The sequence below is a fragment of the Acromyrmex echinatior genome, chromosome 11, assembly GCF_024713525.1.
Source record: "Acromyrmex echinatior isolate Ae372 chromosome 11, ASM2471352v2, whole genome shotgun sequence".
Taxonomy (NCBI): domain Eukaryota; kingdom Metazoa; phylum Arthropoda; class Insecta; order Hymenoptera; family Formicidae; genus Acromyrmex; species Acromyrmex echinatior.
The window spans coordinates 11,540,161-11,562,844 of record NC_141862.1 but is presented as its reverse complement, the minus strand read 5'-3'; the positions used below and the strand labels follow the sequence as shown (position 1 = coordinate 11,562,844).

At 33.9% G+C, this 22,684-nt stretch overlaps 2 protein-coding genes across 7 annotated transcripts in view; one reads left to right on the top strand and one right to left on the bottom strand.

Annotated features, from left to right (window-relative positions):
- The first annotated feature begins 73 nt into the window (after positions 1-73).
- Positions 74-2,700, top strand: LOC105144308 (uncharacterized). The gene is made up of 4 exons (XM_011053149.2): positions 74-571; positions 861-903; positions 1,186-1,343; positions 1,787-2,700. Exons 1-4 carry the CDS (start codon positions 546-548, stop codon positions 1,956-1,958), a joined length of 399 nt encoding a protein of 132 aa, XP_011051451.1. The 5' UTR covers positions 74-545; the 3' UTR covers positions 1,959-2,700.
- Positions 2,701-5,049: 2,349 nt separating this feature from the next.
- Sarm (sterile alpha and armadillo motif) overlaps positions 5,050-22,684 on the bottom strand; it is a 99,818-nt gene continuing 82,183 nt past the window's right edge. For 5 of the 6 annotated variants that reach the window (XM_087410994.1, XM_087410995.1, XM_087410992.1 and 2 more), the window contains 7 exons: positions 22,371-22,629; positions 21,287-21,454; positions 11,172-11,273; positions 7,998-10,022; positions 7,201-7,367; positions 6,621-6,842; positions 5,050-5,185 (listed from right to left, as the gene is read on the bottom strand). In XM_087410994.1, the coding sequence (XP_087267120.1) occupies positions 6,653-6,842; positions 7,201-7,367; positions 7,998-10,022; positions 11,172-11,273; positions 21,287-21,454; positions 22,371-22,629 (2,911 nt within the window). In that variant the 3' untranslated portion in view covers positions 5,050-5,185; positions 6,621-6,652. Of the gene's footprint in view, positions 5,186-6,111; positions 6,149-6,620; positions 6,843-7,200; positions 7,368-7,997; positions 10,023-11,171; positions 11,274-21,286; positions 21,455-22,370; positions 22,630-22,684 lie in introns of all 6 variants that reach the window. The other variant, XR_015546593.1, reaches the window with a different exon arrangement.

Here is a 22,684-nt window from a genome sequence, read left to right as displayed (position 1 = left end):
TTCCACCAAAAGTTTCCGCCGTCGTTATTCGTCATCATACATTTATCATAATATTTATTATATACCTTATTATTATCATATTGTTAATTTATCATATTACTTAATTTTTTGTTATTTAAATTGCGATATTTTGGCATTTTCTCCTTTTCAGCATTCTAGGTAATTTAATGTTCTAGTAACATCCTTGTTACGAATTTGAATGAATTTATCATCTCCAAATTCTCATTGGGCTGCGTTCAGAAATTACGCTCTAGGATACATTTTTGCTATAATATACGTGACGTAATCTATAGCTTAGAATTATCTGGATGTAATTTCTGAACGCACCCTAAGTTCTTTCAATGGTCATTTTCAGGTTAAGTTAGGTTCGAGCAGAATTGGCGCCAACGCCGCCAACTGCCAATTTATGTTTACGTTGCATCATAAATCGGATTGACTGTTGATGTCTGATATAATTTCATTGCAAAGTTGACTGAATCCTGAATCCAAATTAGTCGTCGTTTACAGTATTAAGAATCTGTGAACGCCTGCAATTCAGTGAGACGATGGTTAGACGAAAAGTTACTCCAAGGTTATTCTTATTTCTGCTTGATGTCTATACTTGCTTTTCACGTTTATCACAATTATTTATTACAGTTATTTTACGTATTGATGTAATAATCATTAGTGTAATAAACTATGTCTCACTAATGCTGTCATTTGTATACATATTTCTGTGTGCATTTATGTAATAATAATCTAGTAATCTCTTATTATTTATTAATTAGTATTTTTATTGTATCATTTTTTTATATCTGAGATCATATTTTTTAATGAAATATCTATATATATTTATATAACGTATAAATAATATATTTCAGTTCAACAAACAAGTCTTCGAAGAAAAGAGCAAATAAAGACAATGTAAGTAGATGCTTTTCATTTAGGACATAATTTAGGATTTTGACACAAGTATCGTTCTGTCCGGTTCTGTCTTTGCAAAGAAAGATAGAACATTTGTGTGAATTTATGTTACTAAATGAAAGACACTCAATGATACATTTAGATTAAATCTTCCATAAGTGTTGAATGCGTAAATTTTCTAGTGAAATAAATTATGTTATATATATTTATATATACATGCTACAATAAGTACATTAAATTAACTATTGTTCTATATTGTTGATTTTGAATACTTGTTCTTAGACAACTGTAATAGTGAGTAAACATAAACGGAAGAGCCATGTGCTGCAGGAAATTAGACATCTAAGAAGAACCACACACTTTCTCATACCTAAACTATCTTTTGCACGTTTAGTCAGAGAAATTATCATCGACATATTTCCCAGAGAGAATATCACCAAGTAAATATAACACCAATATAATTTATAAACCACAAATTTTTCATCAATTATATATATGATACTATTCGATTATATATTCATTTTTATGATTGTATAATATAATTTAATTTATTAAGAAGAGAGCAATTTCATTTTACATGTGCTGTAGAAAAGAATGTTTTATGTATAAAAAAATCATGAAAAAAATAAAAATCAGTGTTTTATTATATACGGTAAAATTTTCATGAAATTATATTATGCTCTCTTTCTTTTTTTTTTATTATTTTAATATAACATGCTATATTATATTTTAATATATAACATACTATATATTTATATATATTTAAAGTTATTAGACTTTTATACATAATGAAAAAAATTATGGAAACAAATATGAGTCTCGATGAGAGATTCTTATACTCGATTATTACAGTATTCAACAAAATTAAGTAATTAACTTGTAGGATACAAGCCACTGCTCTTGAAGCCTTGCAAGAAGCGACTGAGATGTATCTCGTGCAATTCTTTGAAGATGCAGTATTACTGGCATTACATGCTAAACGGGTCACTCTTATGCGAAACGATATGATTTTAATGCGCAGGCTAAGAGGCCGCAATGATATCATCAATAGATAAGAATTGTATTTTATATAATTTTAGATAGACCAATGTTTCAAATACCTTAAGATGCATTAAGATTAAACGAATTCTTTCCCTTCGAATAAGTTTTTTTTCTGAATAAGAGGCAATATTTTTTGCTTTTTTTATATAATACAAATTTGTATTAACGAAAATAAATAGAATAAGGCGGGGCCTATTACGTCAATTTCAAGTAATATGATTTACATAGCAAACAATATCTCTTTAGAGTGACGTGCTTACAATTATATTACATAATTATAGTCCTTAAGAGCACAACTTTTAAATATTCAATATGCTGTTCAGAAACATAAACATTATCGCAAGAAATGGAGAAAGCCTCGCTCTATCATATAAGATTGTACAAAATTATGATGATATCTTTACGGTTCGAAATCTCGATTTATATATAATTATGCTTAATTTTTTATATTGGGCATTTTTAACATTAGACATATAAAAAAGTTTTATTTTTTACTTGACTCAGGGACACACGACGAGATAATAATTTTATCATATTTTTTAAAACAATCAAAATCTGAACGATATTGAAACAAAGTTGTAAGACTCGTAAATTACTGATGTTTATTAGATAAATATTTATTAATTTGTACATTTCGTTACGTGTGTTGGTATGATAAATATTGCGAAGTAATTAAATCAAAGACGTCTTTATTATAAATTTTATAAATAAAATGTTTGATATTTTTTAATAAAAAAATAGACAAAGAAAACAAAATTTTTGTTAATGCTAATTTTTTCCATCTTTTTTTCTTTGCACTGAAAAGGGGCTGAAGAGAGATAAACGATTTTGTCTCGCTAAATAAAATTTATTTCTAAGAAACATTCAAACATTTCAATAAAATCCGTAACTTTATGAAACTTTGGTAAAATATACAGTTTTGCAATAATCAGGCGGATTTCTTAAACTACGAATATCGAAGCGTTGCCGTTTCGACTTTCGGCGAGAGTGTATAGGCAATTGGTATGATAAAAATAGTGTTAAATAATAAAATATTGCGCGATCTGGGAAACAGTCACGCTATGTATCGAGTGTTCGATTTTTATCTTTCCACACACGCACACAAACACACACAGACACACACATGACGATATTCCTTATTAAAAGTTAATAGGGACATAATTATTTTTCCCGATAAAAACACACGAATAGTTCAGGATTTTATAGTAGAAAAAATAGAAATCTTGTAAAATATTCTTTGATTAATTTTGGAAGGATTTCATCTCGATGGAAATTTGACTTGAGATATAGTTATCAAGATATAGTTATTAAGATTTTTTATTTAAGAGATATACTCTGAGATTCTACCTATAAAAAAGTACGTTGCGTTTGAATATTAAAGGAAAAGTTAGTTTTTTCTAGCTTTAATATAGTCTTGACATTTAAAGATAAATATCGTCGAACCGTGCGTACCGAACACTCCATACAATCGTGTATAACTGTGTATAATGTGTTTTCGGTGTTAGCTGCAATAAGAACAACCATAATTCGTGACCACGCAAGTCACATGCGTCTCCTTAAACGCGGTCCAAGAGAAAAGAACTGCCTAGAAAAATAGTATTACAAATATCGACTTAGCCGCCTTAATTTTTCGTTCGTTTCTACATATACAATATACATATATGATTCATACAATTTAACGAGAGAAAATACAATACAAAAAGGCACCTGGAAAAGCAGGCTAATTCGCATAAACATACGTTGCCAAGTCAAGATCTTGAGGCTTCTATGAAGACACTTGTGTTGCATCTTTAGGCACATTTCGCTATATACTTTCATGCTGCCTGTCATTGTACACAAAACGGATCACAAAGTTCGAATTACGTTTTCGTATCGCAAAATTAAATACACGAAATTCAGGAATCATCGACTGCTGAATATTTTCGTAAGCAATAGTTTCAAAGACTCTTTCAAATAATGTATAAAAGACTTTTAAATAGTTTGCTTAGCCAAATTTTTTCTAAATATTTTTTAAATGCGTCCTTTTGGTCTTTAAGACTATGATCATTCGATACTCATAAAAAAATTTAATACATCTTGATCACTGAAACTTAAATGTTTTCTAATCTCACATCGAGACGTTTATAATTTTTTTCCTGATTCTTTTGAAAACTTTCAAATATTTTTAAGATATAAAATTTGTCAAGTGATCAGAATATCGTAATTATTCAGTTATCTGTCACAGCATCTTTTAGATTTGGACTTATTGGGGTTCGCGCGCGCGCACGCGCGCCTTATTTCAACCAATTTGCGGAATTAAATAACAAGAAGTCTTATTGTTTACTTTTTTATGAACGACCGCACCTTGTTCACACACTTGTCCATGAAGTTTCGTTTGCGTTTAGGTTCCGCGCCCGCCGGTAGCGATAACAGTGAACCCGGTTCCTTTGCGTGATGAGCTCTGTGCCCACTGTATTCGCTTGACGAAATGCTTCCGTCAGAATCTAATCCCGCACCACAGCTTCTTGATGCCTTAAGCAGCATCGTCAATTTGTCGTCGTTGTCATAGTCATCATTTTCGTTGTCACTCTGTGTCTTCAATCTTTCCTGCGCTATCTTCTTGATCCTCTGTTCTTCAATTGGATGCTCCTGTTCCACGCATTGTCTGTTGGAACATGTCAAGGACTGTCCTTCCGAATTGGAACGTCGGCTCGGCTTTGGAGGACGTATCGGTAGAGCTTCCTTGTCATTCTTGTTCAAAGACATTCGCTTGTCCTCCGTCTCGGATTTGAACTCGTTGGGCACTTTCGGTTTTATCCTGCAAATCGACCTGAGTTCATCCTTGGATTCAACAGTCTCGATATTAGGCTCTTTCTGGCTTTCTTCTGAAGCAGGTACAATTTTATTTTCTTCCGAACTCATCGATGGACATTCTCGATTCTTCTCACACTGCCCTTTGTTCTGCTCTTCACCGTTTTTTACATCTTCATCCAGCAAACCATCCAGACTGCGTGATCTTGGCCTAGGAAGTGGTGGTCGTTGGACGATCGTGGAAGAGACTGACTTCTGTTCCTGATCCTGTTGATCCAGCAGCTCCAGCGAACGAGATCGCGTTGATGGTAAGGGTGGCTGCCGCGGTGGCCTGCGAGGTACTGCCTGGTTGTTGCTGGCACCCACCGGATGCGTGTACATGAACTTGAAACGCGGCGACGTGGGTGGTAGGCCCATCAACCAACGGGATGGACTCGACGACTTTCTAAGTCTACAACACGAAAATAAAACTTATTGCAAAATCATGACTCAGCGAGAAATGAAATTTCTCGTTTGCTTTCTTCAGTGTTAGATAAAACAAGGATATTCATAGGCTTATTTCTTTTAGATATCTTTCATATATCTTCAATCAAAATCAATCAATTAAAGTAATTCAATCAATTAAAAGTAATTTTTAGGAAGTTTAGAAAAAAATAAATATTAATTTAGAATTTTCATTGAAATTCGTTATAGAATCTATTATACTATGTATATCATATCACATTCGAGAAAATAAACTAATATTTTCATTTTATATTCCTACAATTCTAATATTGTTGAATTTATCTCAAATTTTTTTATATCGAACACTGAAGAATTATCGGATTATATCATGCAAAATTATATCGTGCAGTTTCACCATTTAGATCAATAAATATAAAATCCATAAATATAAAATAAATAATATAAATACTATGTATGTAAACATTGACGTCTACGTGTGAAAAATTAAAATTATTGCATTTGCTAGTATATATATTTTTTAAATTTTCGTAAAAAATCAATTATAGAATTATCAAAATTTGTTATTAAGATTAAAAATTAAAAAATCTCTATATAATTATTTTGATTAACTTTTAGCAATGTATTATCTATTAGTTAAGAGATATTTAATTAAAGAATAATTTTTTCTATTCTACATATAGACTGTGTAATAAATATCTGACACTCAAGTAAACAAAAATTTATTTAAACCTTCACCTTAAATTATACGTCTACATCACACACATATATCTACGTAACATGGAACTGAAAAAGTGCAATGATATCAAAGGTACTAGGGATTGATTTAGCACAAGGGTTTAGCAAAAGCGATAGGATAGTGATATATTTTGTCACCGTTTAAACATTGATAAAAAATTTGTATCGCTGACTGACCTAGTCGTGATTGTCATAGAGCGATTCACAATCTTGGCTGTGTGAAAACAAAAATTAGCATTGCGTTAGTAGAGCTCGCTTCAAAATCGCATCGTAAATCGATTCGTTAGCGGCCAATGTAACAAATTTGCTAATTTTTAGTAATTCGGATCATTAAAAATATTTATTATTATCTGAAATCATCATTTAGCTCTCTTTTGGATATTTTTAAGAAATCTGAATTATTAAAAGATTTTCGGTTTATAACGATAAATCTAGTTTGTTATTTATTATTATAAATTTTCCTTGTTCAATTATTTTTAATAAAATATTCCAAATTATTGATAAACTCTTTTTATTCATAATAATTGATTTAACATCAGACTATCAATATGTAGATCGAGACTGAGTTCTTGGTATCGGGGTGTTAATGGATTCTACAAATTTTAGATTTTTTTTCCTGGACATTGACGAATCGATTCGCTCAACTCAACGTTTGGGTTATATGCTAAATTATCAGGGATAACTACCTGCTCGATATGGCTGTGGGCGGGCCGTCTAGTCAGTCTCGCCCGCCCGTGGAATCCTTGTCGCTGCCCCTGCTTTCGTTGCTGTGCATTCGCTGATAGTTCGGCGGCTGTCGCATATTCGCGTTAGCTGGTGTGCTCGGTTGGGTCACGTCCTTGGGAGCCATGCTGCGCGGAATTCCGCTGGACAGATCAGATCTCATAGGTATCTCACCTCGCATAAACCTGCAATGATGAAAAGCAAACATAAAAAAAAATTATCTTAATACTTATCATATATACATTTATATATATATATATATTTGTATTATATTTTTATTTTGTCAAAGTAAATAAAATTAATTAATTAAATAATTAATGAAATTAAATAGTTAATTAAATAATTAATGAAATTATTATAATTATTTTGTGATACAATAGACATAATTATCTTATTTGAAATAAAATTATCTTAGAAAACGACTGGTAAATATTTCAGCTATAACTTATTCTAGAGAATAGAAATTATCTTCTTCATTCTGATCTAAAAGTCATTTCCTTTAAAAAAAAAAAAGAAATGTAAAAAAGAAACTAATTACTTTACCTTTCTAATTTGTCTACGCAGGCGTCTTGATAGTCGTGAATCCAACGAACACCGTTAAAATGGCAAACTGCGCGCATGTCTTCAGGAAGTTCTTCAGGTTCCGGCCATTGAAAATTGTCAATGATCGGGATTATGTTGCATTGTGATTGCAGCGCGGCAACAATTTCCTATAAGATAATAAAAAATAAATTGATAGTATACTTCGCAAAAGTTAAGCTTTGCAAAATAAATACTCTCAATTTTAGAGTGTTTTCATTTGCTAAGAAAAAAAAAGATAATTTGAAAGATATTTTTTAAAGCTTTCTCTTCTTTAATTTTAAATTTTCTAAAAAATGAATTGAGTTAATCGAGAATTTATTCATTTCTTTTTTGCGACTTCGAAACTGATAAAACGGAAAAAGCAAGCATACATTTTTAAATAATTTAATAGTGTATAATTAACCCTTAGTACACACAATTCTGGCAGTCCGTATCTACCCACATCCGAATATTTGTAAGCCAGCGTTTTCTTTTGCTTGTATTTCGGATTGTGATGCACCGATTTTAACAAATTTTTAAATCTATCGTTTAAAGACTGAAAGACTGAAAAAAAAAGAATTTTTGAGTTAGAAAGTCTAAAATGTCGTAGCACAAAAGATATTTTGCAATAAGTGAAAAGGGATCGGAAGAAAACGTGAATTAAAATCGGGTAAGATTACGCTAACCCCATTGTGTGTACTGAGGGTTAAAGAGACTATAAAAGTATTTCAATATTTTTCTAACAAAAAAAAAATACGATGAAAAATATTCAGACTCACCCTATGTACCCAATCCTTGCACTCGCTGTCTTGTATACACCTCTCCAAAGCCTGGGGTGTAAGTACGAGGAGGAAGTGCTTGGCCTGCCTGATGCTCTGTAGCAAGTTGTTGTCAAACTTGCCGGCCTCGAGCCTCTCGACGTCAATGAAAACCGTGAAGCCCCGCAGCTGTAGATGTACCTTCAACAGACTCGCCAGTTGCGAGCCGTTCGATCTACGATAACTGACGAAGACGTCAAGGGATTTGTCAGGCGATTCGTACTCGCACGAGCTGAATTGGTTGTGCTGCATATTCTTGATGGCGTCAAGTATCCTGAGCCGATGGATACTGTTGGTGATGCCACACTCCGCCAATAATTGATCCTCCGAGAGATTTCGTATCGAATCCTTGTCTACCCCGGCGTTCAACATGCTATACGTGTAGATGGAGAACTCCTGGCCAATCGACTGCAGGAAGCTATTCAAGTTACCGGTGTCGCGACTACTGTAGTCAGCCATTTTCTTCAGGTTTTGCAGCTCACGGGCGAATCTGCGACGCATGATACCGTTGGTCAGGCCGATATCCTCGCGCAAATTCTCCTCCGTCAACTGCAATAGCAAGTCGCCATCCACTCGGCTTTCCACAAAGTTCGGGGCTACCTCGGCGAAACCGATCTGCTTCACCCATTCTCGGACGTCCTCAGTGGACCATAAAGGCACTTGCTGGCTGAGTTTATGCGGAATTTCTTCGCCGATTAATCTTAAAGCTTGTGCCGCGTACTTGGACGCAATCGCATTCGGACAACTGGCTACTTTCTTCAACGGCTCGATCGCGCCGATTGTTCGGAAGATATCAGTATTGCCCTGTTGCTTCTTGATACCTGCTTCCATGCAGAAGTGGAAGGCCGCCAGATTGCGAGCCTCCTCCCGCTTAGAGCTCAGGACCGGCACAAGCCGCTCCAGCCAGTTCTTACTCTGACCATGTGCGTGCGCTAAGTTCGATTTAGCGAATTCGTAAGGATTGTGCGACGTGATGAAAGGTTCGACGAGGTCGAGGGTGCCGGACTTGAGGACGGCTGCCTCGATCTCTTTGTTGGCGACTAACACGGCGATCGCCAGACAGGCGTAATACTTGATATTGTCGTCGTTGTGAAAAGCAAGCGGGAACAACCACATTGGCACCTTCCGCTTGATCATCGCTTCTTGATTTTCAGCTCCACCATACAGCGATAGGTTCGCTAACGCACCTGCACAATGGCGCAGAGTCTCCACGTCATTTTTTCGACACTCAAATAGCACCGCGTCCAAACCACCTAGCCTGATGACGTCGCTGCAGGTGCCCTCGCTGTGCTTGAACAAATGCTCGAGTATCCCAGTGCCGACGCGCGCGTGATCTACCGAATTGGCGTTCTTCGTGCACACGCATGCGACATTCACTACCTTCTCCAGGCCATTCTCCACCACGTGAGCGCGGTTCTCCGTAGTCAAGCATTGCTCCAGTAATCTGGCCGATGAAAACTGCAAGTCGCGATCATTCGCCACGCAATTTGACATGAGTAGATCAAGACCGCCGCGCGTCCTCAGAGTGTTGCACAGGGTATAACCCAGCTCATGGCCATGTGTAGGCACTGCCCAAGCCTTCCGGATGATCTCGTTCACCCTGTTCAACAGTTGTGGCCCTTTGCTGCCGCTGTTACTGCTCTTGCCACTGTCGGCGCTCACCTTCAACCGCTCCACGAAGCTGTCGAGCAGGCTGCAATACTTGGCGATGGCACAGTCCACGTCTTGCGGATTCGACTTGGAGCAAAGTAGATCCAAGTCATCCAACGGTAAAGATAAAAGCTCATCCTCAGCGGTCGGTGGTCGCATGCCGTTCATCAGTTGATTAACCGCACTCGCAGCACTGATCATCGATTTGGATGAACTCACGCCCGACTTGGACGCGATCGTGATGCTCGATTGTGAGCTCGAGGCCATGTGCTTTTCGTGGTTGAAAATGCCGGTCGAAGTGACTGTCTGTCGCTGCTGTTGCGCTGCCATTGCTTTCTGCACAGTACGAAAACATTGTCCGTTCATCAGTTTTGAAATCTTGAGAAAGATCATCAAGGATATTGTTGAAGAGGTCTTGAGAAAAAAACTTGAGGACTCCATCGAGTTTGACAAGCATTAGGAAGTCGGATTGCCAATGAACGAGGAATAGGTGAATTTCAGATGCTTTAAAGGATGATCTTTTGATTGATCTTTACAATCGTTAGGAATTTAATATAAAATAGATGAAAAATGGAGAAGGTTATCAGAAATATTGATTTCTCAAATATTCTCATAAAAAAAGGAGCATGGAGGAGCATGAAAGATTTTTTATTAATATAATGAATAATTAAATTTCAAACAACATCCAGTGCTGTGGTTTCATGCTCCTTTTTTTATATGTTTGATTTATAAACCACGTTCGTTAGAATTATTTATATTGATTTCTCATTCATCGTTACATTAAAAAAAAAAACATTAGAAATTAGATTTATAAGTACATATTCATTCCTAAAAATACGAGTACAGAAAGATATTTGCTTAATTAAGTTTTCAGCGCAAGCAAGAATTTTTATATTTTTTATTTAAATTAAAATAAATTTGTAACAATGTTTTTTTTATTTCAAAATAAATTTTTACTAAATAAAATTATGTTATTGTTTCCTTCAGTTCTATAAATTTTACACTTTGTTTACCATTCGCGAGTCGAGGCTGCACTTCCTTAGCATCATCCTGAACGACTAGTGAGTATGATTTCGACGTTTTACACTTCTCACAGGCTTCTCGAATCATACGAGTCCACTTTTCGACTGGGGTCCGATTGCGAGCTCGTCGACGTTTAAATCATCGCTCGTTGCATTGCTTCTGCGTTAAACAGCGATGCAACCTCAAGTGCCAAAAAACGGCGCAGCCGCTGGCCGCAGTTTTCCAATGTTAAGAATGGCGATTTACGATTTCGATTATCAGTTCGCGGACGTTTTAACGCGCGTTCCTTGGTAAACGGCCAGAAGCGCAAATGTAAATCGGGAAAATTATACGCTTCGCGTTTTTTCACAAAGCGATGCACTATGATTATTTCATCAAGATGTTCGATTATCCAAAGAAAGTTTTGTAGTTTTTCATATTCTTCCTAACAAAGTTTTCATGAAATAAATTCTATTTATTTACCTTCTCGGAAGTAAAAGAATCGCTCTGAAGCTTCATGGTAGATGCTGCCATATTGTTACTCTCTTGATGCGAGAGATCGCCAGCCTTCAAGCTTCTTTGCTCCTGAAAAAGAAATATATTCAGTATTTCTCCTATTAATCATAAACTTATTTTTTAATTTAAATAATAAATAAACAAGATCTATTCGAATCAAGTTATTATTTGAAATTAAAAATCAAAACTTTGGGCTACGAACCAAGCTAGATGTTAAATGCTAAAATTTCTATATATAATATAATTCATAAACAATCTACCAGACCCTGATTTCATTCTCAATGTTACATGAAAATTTAAAAATTCTGCGATACAAATAATAAAAACTGCACACAATACTCTTTAATGTCCAAAATTAATCCGAATATATTATTCCCGCAATTAATGGAGGCATTATTGTAATAAATTCATAGTTATCGTTCTATGTAAATAGTGGCGACGATATCCATTAAAAAGTCAGCCTTAAATATATCAAAATATAAAAAATTTACGGAAGTAAAAGAACGTTTTAATATATGATCTTAACATAATAGTGGCGACTTGGCGAGTAATATGTTAGACTTATCAATTAATGATTCATCTTCTATCAATTATGTCGAAATATTATTAGGTGTTGGAATTAATTCGTAGCGTTTTACAAGTGATGGGAAGTACTTTCATTAATGTATTTTTTAATGCTCATGTGAAATAAATAACATTCTTTCATTAAAAACGCTACGAATTAATTCCAACACCTAATATTACAAAAAATTCTCCGATTTTTTTGTCTAATATCATTCGCAATTAAGAGATCTTGCAATAGAGAATCCAGAATTAAACGTCTGGTTTAGATTGTTTATAAATTATATTGTATATATATAGAAATTTTAGCTTTTAACTTCTAGCTTTGTTCGTAGTCCCATGTTCTGATTTTTTTTTATTATTTAAACAGGTTATTATATTACATTTTTATTATATTTGAATTTATTTATTAGAGCCTTACAATCCGATGATTTAAATTTAATTGTTATTTTTTAATCTCAAGATTTAATATTTGTATAATACAATCACTCTTCTAGAAAATCACACAAAAAAATTAAGTGAACAATAAAATTTTCACGAATCTTAATTATTAATTGTACAACAATATTTTTTTCTGATTGGCTAACAATAAATAATAATTATTCTGTAACAAACATCGATTTTCCTGATGTAATAATATAATAAAATGAGGTAAAAATAATGATATAATCGTACGATAATGATTTCTTGTCCAGAAACAAGAAATAAATATATAGAAAATATACAAAATTTTTTTTGCTACATTTCTATATATTCATTTCTTTTTTTCAGCACGAGAAATCATTATTTTAGCAATTATATTATTATTTTTACATCATACATACTTTACATCATACATTACTTTATTACATTACATAAGAAAAATTAATGTTTGTTATGGAATATCTAATTATCGCTTATTGTTAGCCAATCAGAAAAATATCGCTTTACAATTAAGAATACTGAAAATTTAATTTTAATTTTAATTTTGCAGTTTTAATTTAACTTAATTTTATTTTTCTGACAAAAAATCATGTCCAAGTTCAGTGATGTAAGCTATAATAAATATATATATATATTTGTTAGCTCTATGACATATTGTTGTAAAGTTCCGCGCGTTGTAGAGAATTAGCGCGTATTATCGAAGGTCCACTTATGGTGCTAATTTGCAGAGGCAGATAGACGATAGCATCTCGTACCAAGAGAGTACAACTGTTGCACTATACTCTGGATGATATGATTTTTTTCGGTGTTCCGACATGTAGCCACAACACGCACTTCATGGACAGTAATGTATAATTACATATGCATTTCTGTCATTCTAATCTTTCATCTAACAGTTATTCATCTCATTCGAATAATGCAAAAAATCGGGAAATCACAAGAATATCGTGCAAACATTTATTTATAACGCATGTATACTATACCGTCAAAAAAAAACATAACACAATTCTACAATCATATTAAAAATAAATATTTCACTCTTTAAAGTGTTTTGCTTTATTTACCTGAAGTAATGAATAAATTTCTTAGAAATGAAATTAGTATTCCATAAAAATAACGAATACCTACATATATAAGATGATTCAAAATTCATTTTGAAAATCTAATAATATATTAAAATAATTCATTTATAAGATTGTCGTTATTACATTTATTTTTCAATCTGCTACATTAAAAAAAATATCTTATCGTTGCAGAGAGAACAGGAAGCGAGAATATTTTAAGCTGATTAATTCTAATTCTTAATCGCGAATATCCGATATCTGATACAGATAAACGTCAAGCATCCAATTATACTATTATAAATAATATGTAGATATTGAATACCCAATATACACCAACGTCTCGTTCTTATCACTATCACCGCTCTTCAAGTATCGGAAAATACAATGGTACTTTCCCTCTCGAGACTTCGCGATACAATGATCGGTATTGTGGACGGCTCATCGGTCTCGCTCATTTTGTCTCTTCGTCATCGATCTTTCCTCTCCTCTCTGTCGTCCGAGATTCTCCCGACGTATTTATCTAAATATAATTTGAGCATGTCGTCACAACCGCTTATGTTACGCGATGCATTAAGTACGATTCTGCTATTACACTGATCTTGCTACCACCTTGCTTTGCAATTCATGACGTCAATGATAATGCCGTGAATAAATATAATATATTAACGGATAAAAAAGAACGTTATCTCGTCGCAGAAATCGCTCCATGGAGCCCATAACTGAGTAATGTAAAACTAACAGAATAATAATTAATTACCGTCTCAATCCTTATGTTACATTAAATTTGAATACATTTGATATTGAAATTATTCTTAAAATAGCTTCTCATTAGCTTCTAAAAGCATGATATTTATTCTGAGATCGAACAGCAATAATTATATTTTTTTAACGCTGCTATTTTTCATTTTAATAATTCTTAATCCTGTACCATTCGTTTTTTTTTTCATAGCCATTTCGCATGAATTGTTTTCTTTTTCATTCAGACAAATTTCTTCGATTGACTTCCCGCTTAAAAGTACACTCGATCGCGCAAGGCCAGCTTTGCTTTATTCTCAGCTCAATCGCGTGCGGTATTTTAAAAAAATCGCGAGTGATGTGAATAAACTTTCAATTTTAAATACATGGCATTCCAATCCGTCAGCGGATGTTTTCAAAGATATTTACGCCAAGAACGAGCATAATTCCATGAGGAAGTTCTCCTTAATGTCCAATTGTTTATCGAAAATTGTTTATCGAAACTACTGCCTTATTACGATTCAGTAATTTATCGAGAATATCGAATATTATCGAAGGCAAAAAAAAAGAGATGCAAATTAAAACTTTCTCAAGACTTACCACTCGCGATTTTTCGAACTGTTTTCGATGTAATACTCCACGATGTATCGGCCACGGTGCGCTCATATTTTAAATAAGATTTACATCACCCTTTTGATATGAAAATAAAATCAATGATAATTATTTTTTTAGACAATTAAAAACAAATTATGACGCTCGACATAAATATTCGCGCAAAGTAAATAATTTATTATTTATCGACAAAATTTTTGGAAGAAATTAAAGCATATTTATCGATAATTTTAATAAAATTACTTTCAAATAATTCTTTTTTATTAATATTCAAATAAATTATCAATATATTCATAACACTTGATAATCAATTAATTTTTATAAAAAATTATCTTTTATTATAATCTTTATAAAGTTATTTCTCAAATTCTTTGTAATTTATCTCGATAAAATTACTTCAATAATTTAATTATCTTGAACTAAATCACTTTCAAATATTTTTAACATAATTATTTTACTCGTAATTAATCTCACATTTATCACATATATTCAACAATCAAACTACTATTTTAAGACTAAAATTCAAAATTCGCCTGTATCTAATAACTATCGAATAAAAATTATGATAATTATAAAATTATAAATAAACCGTTTCCTATCAAATCGTAGAAAGCACGACAGCTTTGGATCACCAAGTATGATGGTAGCGCGATGCAAACTAATCTAGACTGTGCTTAAATATGATTCACTACCCGGCGAGAGTTTAATTTCGTTATGCATGAAGCAGAGAGAGGGCAAGAAAAAGAGAAGGAGAAAGAGAGAGAGAGAGAGAAATGCATTTCTGCACGTCAATCGCGTAATCGGTGCAACAGCTTTTTAACAGTGATCCCACCATTGCTGCTATTTTTCGACTAGCCTAGAAATAGTTTACGAGCGAATGACTCGCTCGCTATCGAATTCGTGGACGGTACTAAACAAGAATTTTAATAGCCCGTTCGTGATTTTAACGCTCACGTCTGCATTCTTATCGAAAAATCATTATAAATAGCAAATAAAAATATTATAGCAGATACAAAAATTGTAAATAATATTTGTTTCATTGCATGGAACATGTTTCCATAATAAGATCAATAATTATTTAATTAATGTAATTCTGAGTCTGTAATAATTTTGCGATGGTCATCAATCAAAGTATTTTTAGGTAATTCTACAATTGTGCTTATTTTATTTTTGCAAGTACATAAAGTGCGTAATTATTCTCTTTGTGTAATATATGACGTTCGTGTTAAAAATGTAGCATTTGTTTTTCTGTCTTTATGCTAAGTGATTATTAAATAGCTGTTCGATACGTCATCGTATTGATATATCAAAGTTCGATGATCTACTCCACTTTGAGCAACACACATTGAGGTCAAAGTCGAGGCTTTCGCGACTATACAACGAATCTATATATACGACACACTGTTATTCCACCAATTATCTTCGTAAACTCGATAGCAATTCAAATTTCTGTGATTCATAATAATATGTTTTGCCGAGGTTGCACAAAGCGTTTATCGGTTTTCTAGTTTTTTTATCATCGCAACTCTTATTGCTCCATACGACGACACTGATAGTCTCTATTTTTCAGAAAAACCTGCAGGCAAACCTTCGTGTGTATCTGGCAATGTCCTTGAAAATGTCGCGGTCGACTGGTTATTTAACTACCACGAACGCTCGCTCTATTTCGGTTGCGGTCTACCAAGGTATCGGTGACACTTAGCAGTTTGTAATCGTCGCTTCTTGGCACATCTTCCAAGTTCTCACCGAAATCTTCACGATGATCTCACGTCGTGTCATGTCGCATCGTGAATGAACGACAAACCAACAACAGACAACTCTGTCATCAAAACGCATGATTCTATTTTAACATCCGAACAGGGATGTTAAAATACACTATCTTGTATGTTTTAGCAGCATTGCGTTTCACGAATTAAAGCTAATCTGATACGAGAGCAACAACGAATCTCTCTTACTTCTTCTCATATTACCTAATTATGAAATAAAGGAAAGAAGATCTTTTTGCGTGATTAACAGCGAGAAATAAAGACATTTCATGCTGACGTTTGATATTCATTTTTAGAGTCAAAATAGATCATGTAGTTAAAATTGACAAATATCAAGGATCTTCAAAGATACCTTAAAAGCCATTTCGTGACACTTTGAAAAATAACGTCAGTGATCACGTCTCAATTTGATGCCAGTGTTTAACGCTAAATCCAACTTCTAGTGATAAATCATTCGATTCAAGATTGAACGCTATATATATATGACGTTATTGTTTTCATACATTTTCACTGTCTTATGGCATTTCCACCAACGTAGATTAACTTTAATTTCAACTTACTCTTTGTCTTTTTCTAGTTCTAAAGATTACAAAAAGACGAAGAGTAAATTGAACCGAGGTTAAAGTTAATCTACATTGGTGGAAATGGGCATTAGTCACATATACGTAACGTATTTTCACACTGAAAATATAAACGTGAAACGGTAGCACGAAAAGACATCTTAATACGAGACTGCCCGGTTCACTTAAAAGTTTTGGCTGGGTTTGATTTGAAGGCTCAAGATAATCGTACCATTTGTGAAGTGACCTGATTGCCCGAGATCCGAGGATGAGGATAATCACGTTGCATCGCGTTGCTGCGGGGTCTCAGACTTGGAAAAAGACCCCGTGCCAGCAGCCTCGTTAATTGCTGTCCCATGCAACATGCAATCAACTGACCGACCTATCAACCGACAACGAGCAATGTCGCGAACAAACTGTTTCTTCGAGGGGGTAGTGGATTATCGACCCGAGGGTTGCGACGAGGAGTACTCGGTCATCCCCGTGACTACCGTCTCCCCCTTCTTCAACATTTTGCCATGGAAACGGAAGCGATGTTTTCGCTAAAGTAGAAAAAGAAGCGAGAAAAAGTAGACTCAAAACAAACTAGACTTCTTACTTGGCGTTTTTAGAAAAAAAGAATGTTTTTATTATTTTAAAGAATATTTTTTTCTTTTATTTTTCAATATAATTTTAATTAGAAGAATATGTAATTGGCGACGATTGAAAAATTTATGTTCACTTCAAAACGTAAAGTGAAGTTTCTAATAACTGATATTGCGACATTAAAATATTTTTAAACTAACCTCGTCTTCTCTCAAATTTTAAATAGATCACATATTAAACGAACCACTTTTATCCTGATTTCAAGAAATTAGATTTTACGAACGTTACGTTGTAGTTCCATGGATTACTCAGGTTGCTTTAAGTGGAAAATCCTTCTTAGTTGTCGTTCTCTTTTAACCGCATATTGACGCATAATTTCCAATAACATCTTATATAAGAAGATACCAACATAGTATGAAAAGATATAGATATACAAGTATAAAGTACAAGTATAAAGTACAAGTACATGCTTATGAAAATTTAGTCTTCTTCCTATCCTTCGCGGTATTTTCTATAGTAAATAAATTATCTTGCAAGAGAGCTGTCAGAAACACAAATATATTCATAAAATGTAAAAAAAATTATAATCATCAATTGGTAAATTTTTATATTAACAAGCAGACTTAGGGCGACATTGAGCAAATTCCAATTGATTCAATCCAATTGATCCAATCAGCGGTTAATTTAACTGGCTTAAAACAAAATTTTCAATATTCAATTAATTATTCTTAATTTTTAAAAATATTTTAAACGTAATTTTATTCACTAATTTTAGTTTTATTTGTAAATTATTTAATCACTTAATGATTAAGTTAATCGGAGCTTGATCGAAGTCGTCTTTATAGAATATAGAATTTCATATCTGCTCCAATAATGCGACATCGAAGACATCGTTCTTCTAAGTCTGGCGGCATCTGTCGGAGAAGCTTTCAAGCCGTGAATCGTACAAAGATAAGTGTAACGAGATGTATTGTGTCTTTTATCAGAGATGTACGTACATGGTGCTCCTCATTTCAATTTATTATACGTATACCATCAAACTCACGGTAATCGTCTCCGAAACATAAATGACTTTCACGAGATACATCTATCAAATTATTTTGTGTAATTTCGTAAATTAGATAGGAAAATGATTTGTGATAAAATTGCAAAGCACCGAGAGAATTCGCGATTACTGGCACAGGCGTCGCAAGGCCGGCACGTGGGGTCAAGGATAATGCGGCGCGTAAAAAGAAAAAGAAATAATAGCTGAACACACCCACGAATGAAGTAGCACGCAACCGCGTTTTTCGAGCACACACCTTTTTGTCCTAGGAAAGACGACGATTCATCTTCCCTTCCGAGACGGCTTTTTTTGTTGTCGGTTGAATCTACCTACGTGATTCACGCAAAGATGCCATCAACGAAGAAACGCCTTGTATGTTAAGAAGATTAATTATTTTTTTCCTTGTATTCAAAATAATGCAAAACGTAATATTTGGAAGATTAAATATTCTTTTGTGATTACACTGTAAATTAAAAATCAATGTTTTGCGCGATATTTAATTGCGGAAATTTAATTTTTTTAATTGTATTTCACTTGAAGTAAGGAAGCAATATGTGTATATTTATATATATATAAGTAATAAAATAGATAGTTTTATTAGAAAATGTATTATATGTAGCAGATTAATAATTGTTCTATGTACTAAATTAATAATTTTCTTCCGAATTTATAAATACGATGTTTTTCTATCATATTCTTTCAATTATCTTTTTTTTAGAGGAAAATCATAAGTAACAGATTGCGGAAGGAATTCAACCGTAGAAGCTCGATTCTACCGGGTATCCTGTATCGCGCGTGGAAGGAGGCTTTCGTTTCACGATTATTTACGCTTAGCGGCGGCGTCATCTAAATTTAGATGAATTCAGTTAGGTCGGTTACTACGTGACTCTTGAGCCAGCAACATGCAAATTTCTGAACGCAAGCCAAACCAACTTCTCGTGTCGAACGACACATCGTCTCACGATTACACGAGACTGTCCGCGGATTATCCGCCTGTCGCGATATGTATGTATGTTCGTACCTCACGATAGCGTGCGTTCCTTTTACGAAATCATCGCCTTGGCCGATAGTCAAGGCCGCGATTGCAATCGTTATTAGAAAAATCACAACTTCAATTCATATTACTCAGAGAAAACGTTATGCGATTTATACAAGGTAAAGATGCGCTTCGAGTGCAACTTATATCTTACTATCTTATTTGATATTTCTAATTTCGATGATGTTTATCATTTAAGTCCAAGCTCAAATAAAATTGCTCATTGGATGATATGGCATTTCCTTCGTTCGTACAAAAAGTACATGTGTGTTCTTTCTCTACTTATTTTTTTCATAAAAAATCTACATAATCTATTTAAATTTTAAATACTAGGCGCAACAAAAATATTGTGCCGGTCGAAGCTGGATCTTTAATGCTTAAATAATTCAATGATTTCAGTAATTCAATATATTAAATTATTTATATATAGGCATTCAATTTCTGGTTCGTATATATTCTCACATATACGGTCTAAAATATGATTCTTATTATTAAAAATATTATTGTATTTAAATATTTTATTAATAGAGACACCGAATTAAATATTTCATTTAAGTTATAATTAAAGCCTAATCTACAGTGTGTTCTTTGCTTTTTGTTTCTTTTTTTTTATCTCTGCTCTTTCCCTCTTTCTTGCGATTGTTTTATCAACATTCATGTTTCTTGTTAATTACATATTTCTTGTCTCTTCTGAAATTCAATTTTTATTTCTGGTGACAACAAAGAAGATAAAAGGCAGAAATGCAAGAAATAAAGAGTAGCAAAATGCAAGAAAAAGGAAGCAAAAAAGACATTGTAAATTAAGCTTAAAGATATACTCAGGAATCATTTCGACAATGAGCAACGATTCGAACGAGTCAGTCGCAAGTTCCACATTTTAATTTTGTTGATTTTAACTTTGTCAAGCGAGAAAAGTGCCTTCAAATAAATACATTTTAAGTTTGCCATCATTCACCGAAGATCCATGTCAATTTTTTCAAAAACCACGGGGAAAATCGAGGAATTATATTCGCCATGCACGCGCAGTTTCCTCCGATACTGTAGAAAACGCAATGTACGCGCGTGTCAACGACCGCAATCGTGCCTTTACCCGCGCGAGTTTCCGCACGTTGCCGGTAACTTCGTGCCAAATTATTCGACCGCACCCACAGAGTCTTTCTCTTGGTCCTTTTGTTATCCCAACAAGAAAGGTCAGGCTTTTGGAAAGTGAGAGTGCCTTAACGAGCGATCGAGGAGAATTTTCGTTCACCGACGTTCTGATTTTTAATGCGGACCATCGCATTGTTTACGAACACAAAGGTCTTTGATCACGAGAATTGAAGAATGCACAGCTCAACCGTGTGACACTGATCGTGTCCGTACTCACGCCGAGCAGGAAGTAATAAGCACGGAGAGCTATATAATTTTACACAATTGCGGTTCTTTCAGTGACGAATATTTTTGACGATTAGTTACGAAGGGATACAATTTATCTTTTTATATTGTCCATTATTATTTATATATTTTCTATTATTTTTTACATTTTATATTGTTCGTTTATGTTTTATTCTTTATTATACCTCTCCACATTTATTTCTAATTTATTTATGCTTGTCGTAAAAACTATATTTCTTTTATTAAACATTATGCAGCAATTATTCCAATGTGATTCTCCAGGAGCATTTTTGCATTTATTCAAGTATAAATATCACTTACCCTCGCAGCAGCGACGCTCTTCTCCGCCGAGACGCCGTCGAGCTCGACGCGCGCCCTCGCCGCCGTTGCTGCGCTCTGTTCCTTGTATGAGACATCACCGGCTTGCAGGGCCCTCATTTCTGCACTATTCGCCGTCGCTTTTTCAGCGCTAAATCCATCCGTGACGACCTAACAAAAATCAGTTGACTATTAGACGCGAGGTCTGAATAAAAAAGCTGGCAAATTGATCAGAGGCGTATTGTGATATACACGACACCGAGCCTCGATGCTTTCTCACGCATGATACCTAAGGATAGGACTCACAATCCTTGACCTAGATTACCTAGAGGAAGCCGCACCTCGACCGCCATTCGCTATGCATCTAACATCTCCGATGTTCGCAATGTATAACGTCTATCAAACGCCACCATTCATTCGGTAAATTCAAGTTAAATTAATCGCGCAATTCTTATCAAATATGTATTTTTAAGTACTCGTTATTTTGCGGATAGCTTATTGAACGGCTCGATGAGACCACGTGCTGATAGCGTGCGCAAGATTAACTTCATGTAATATTATGAAATTCAATATCGCCAGTAACCCAAGTTATTTTCATGTATATTTGTCTTTATTTTATTACTACATTTTTCTACACGATTCTTGATATCATTTTTTAATCAAATTCTCAAAGTCTGATAAAAATCTTTCACAAATCTTATGAGAATTATTCCTCATCGAACGAGTATTGTAATTATCAATTTCTATTTATAGCAGACAAAATCGTATTCTCGATTTTATTTATATCCATTATTATTACAATTAATTATTTATTATTATAAAATAAGATAGTTTTGACCAAACTTTAAAAAATGTTTAGATAGCAACCATATTTAATATGACAAAATGACATAACATCTTATCTGCAAGATGTTCTTAAGATATCTTATGTTTCAAATTCTGACAAGCATGCTGTCTAGACATTGTCATTAAAGTTATCCCATTTTATGATAATTATTTTTAAGATTAAATGTAAAATTTTTACAATTATTAATATAAAAGTGATATTCAAAAGATGGAGATATGGAGACAGGAAAACATCGCTCACCTTTGTTTTTGAAGCGCTGGTCATTTTCTTCTGTTCGAACTTCATAGTTTCCTGACCAGCAGGTAGGTTTGGCATGCTCGGTATATTCATCGGGGGGCTCATGCTGTGATGAAGATTGTTCAGTGAGTTCAGGGAACTCAATTGGGACGGAGAACCGCCCGCCAACGTGACAGCATCGTTGACAGGTGGCGGCGTATCTGTATCCGGAAAAGTCACCAGCGGTTCTGTGAGATCGGTCTCTTCCGATCCACTGCCATCTCTGCAGAATTCCACAAAAAGAATTCATGAGAATTCATGCTATAATTAATGATATA

Excerpts from the sequence above, each read along its gene's own strand:
- LOC105144308 (XM_011053149.2), top strand. The coding sequence starts at position 546 with ATGGTTAGACGAAAAGTTACTCCAAG. Across the intron at positions 572-860 it reads AGACGAAAAGTTACTCCAAG|TTCAACAAACAAGTCTTCGA; the intron begins GTTATTCTTATT and ends AATATATTTCAG. Across the intron at positions 904-1,185 it reads AAAGAGCAAATAAAGACAAT|ACAACTGTAATAGTGAGTAA; the intron begins GTAAGTAGATGC and ends ACTTGTTCTTAG.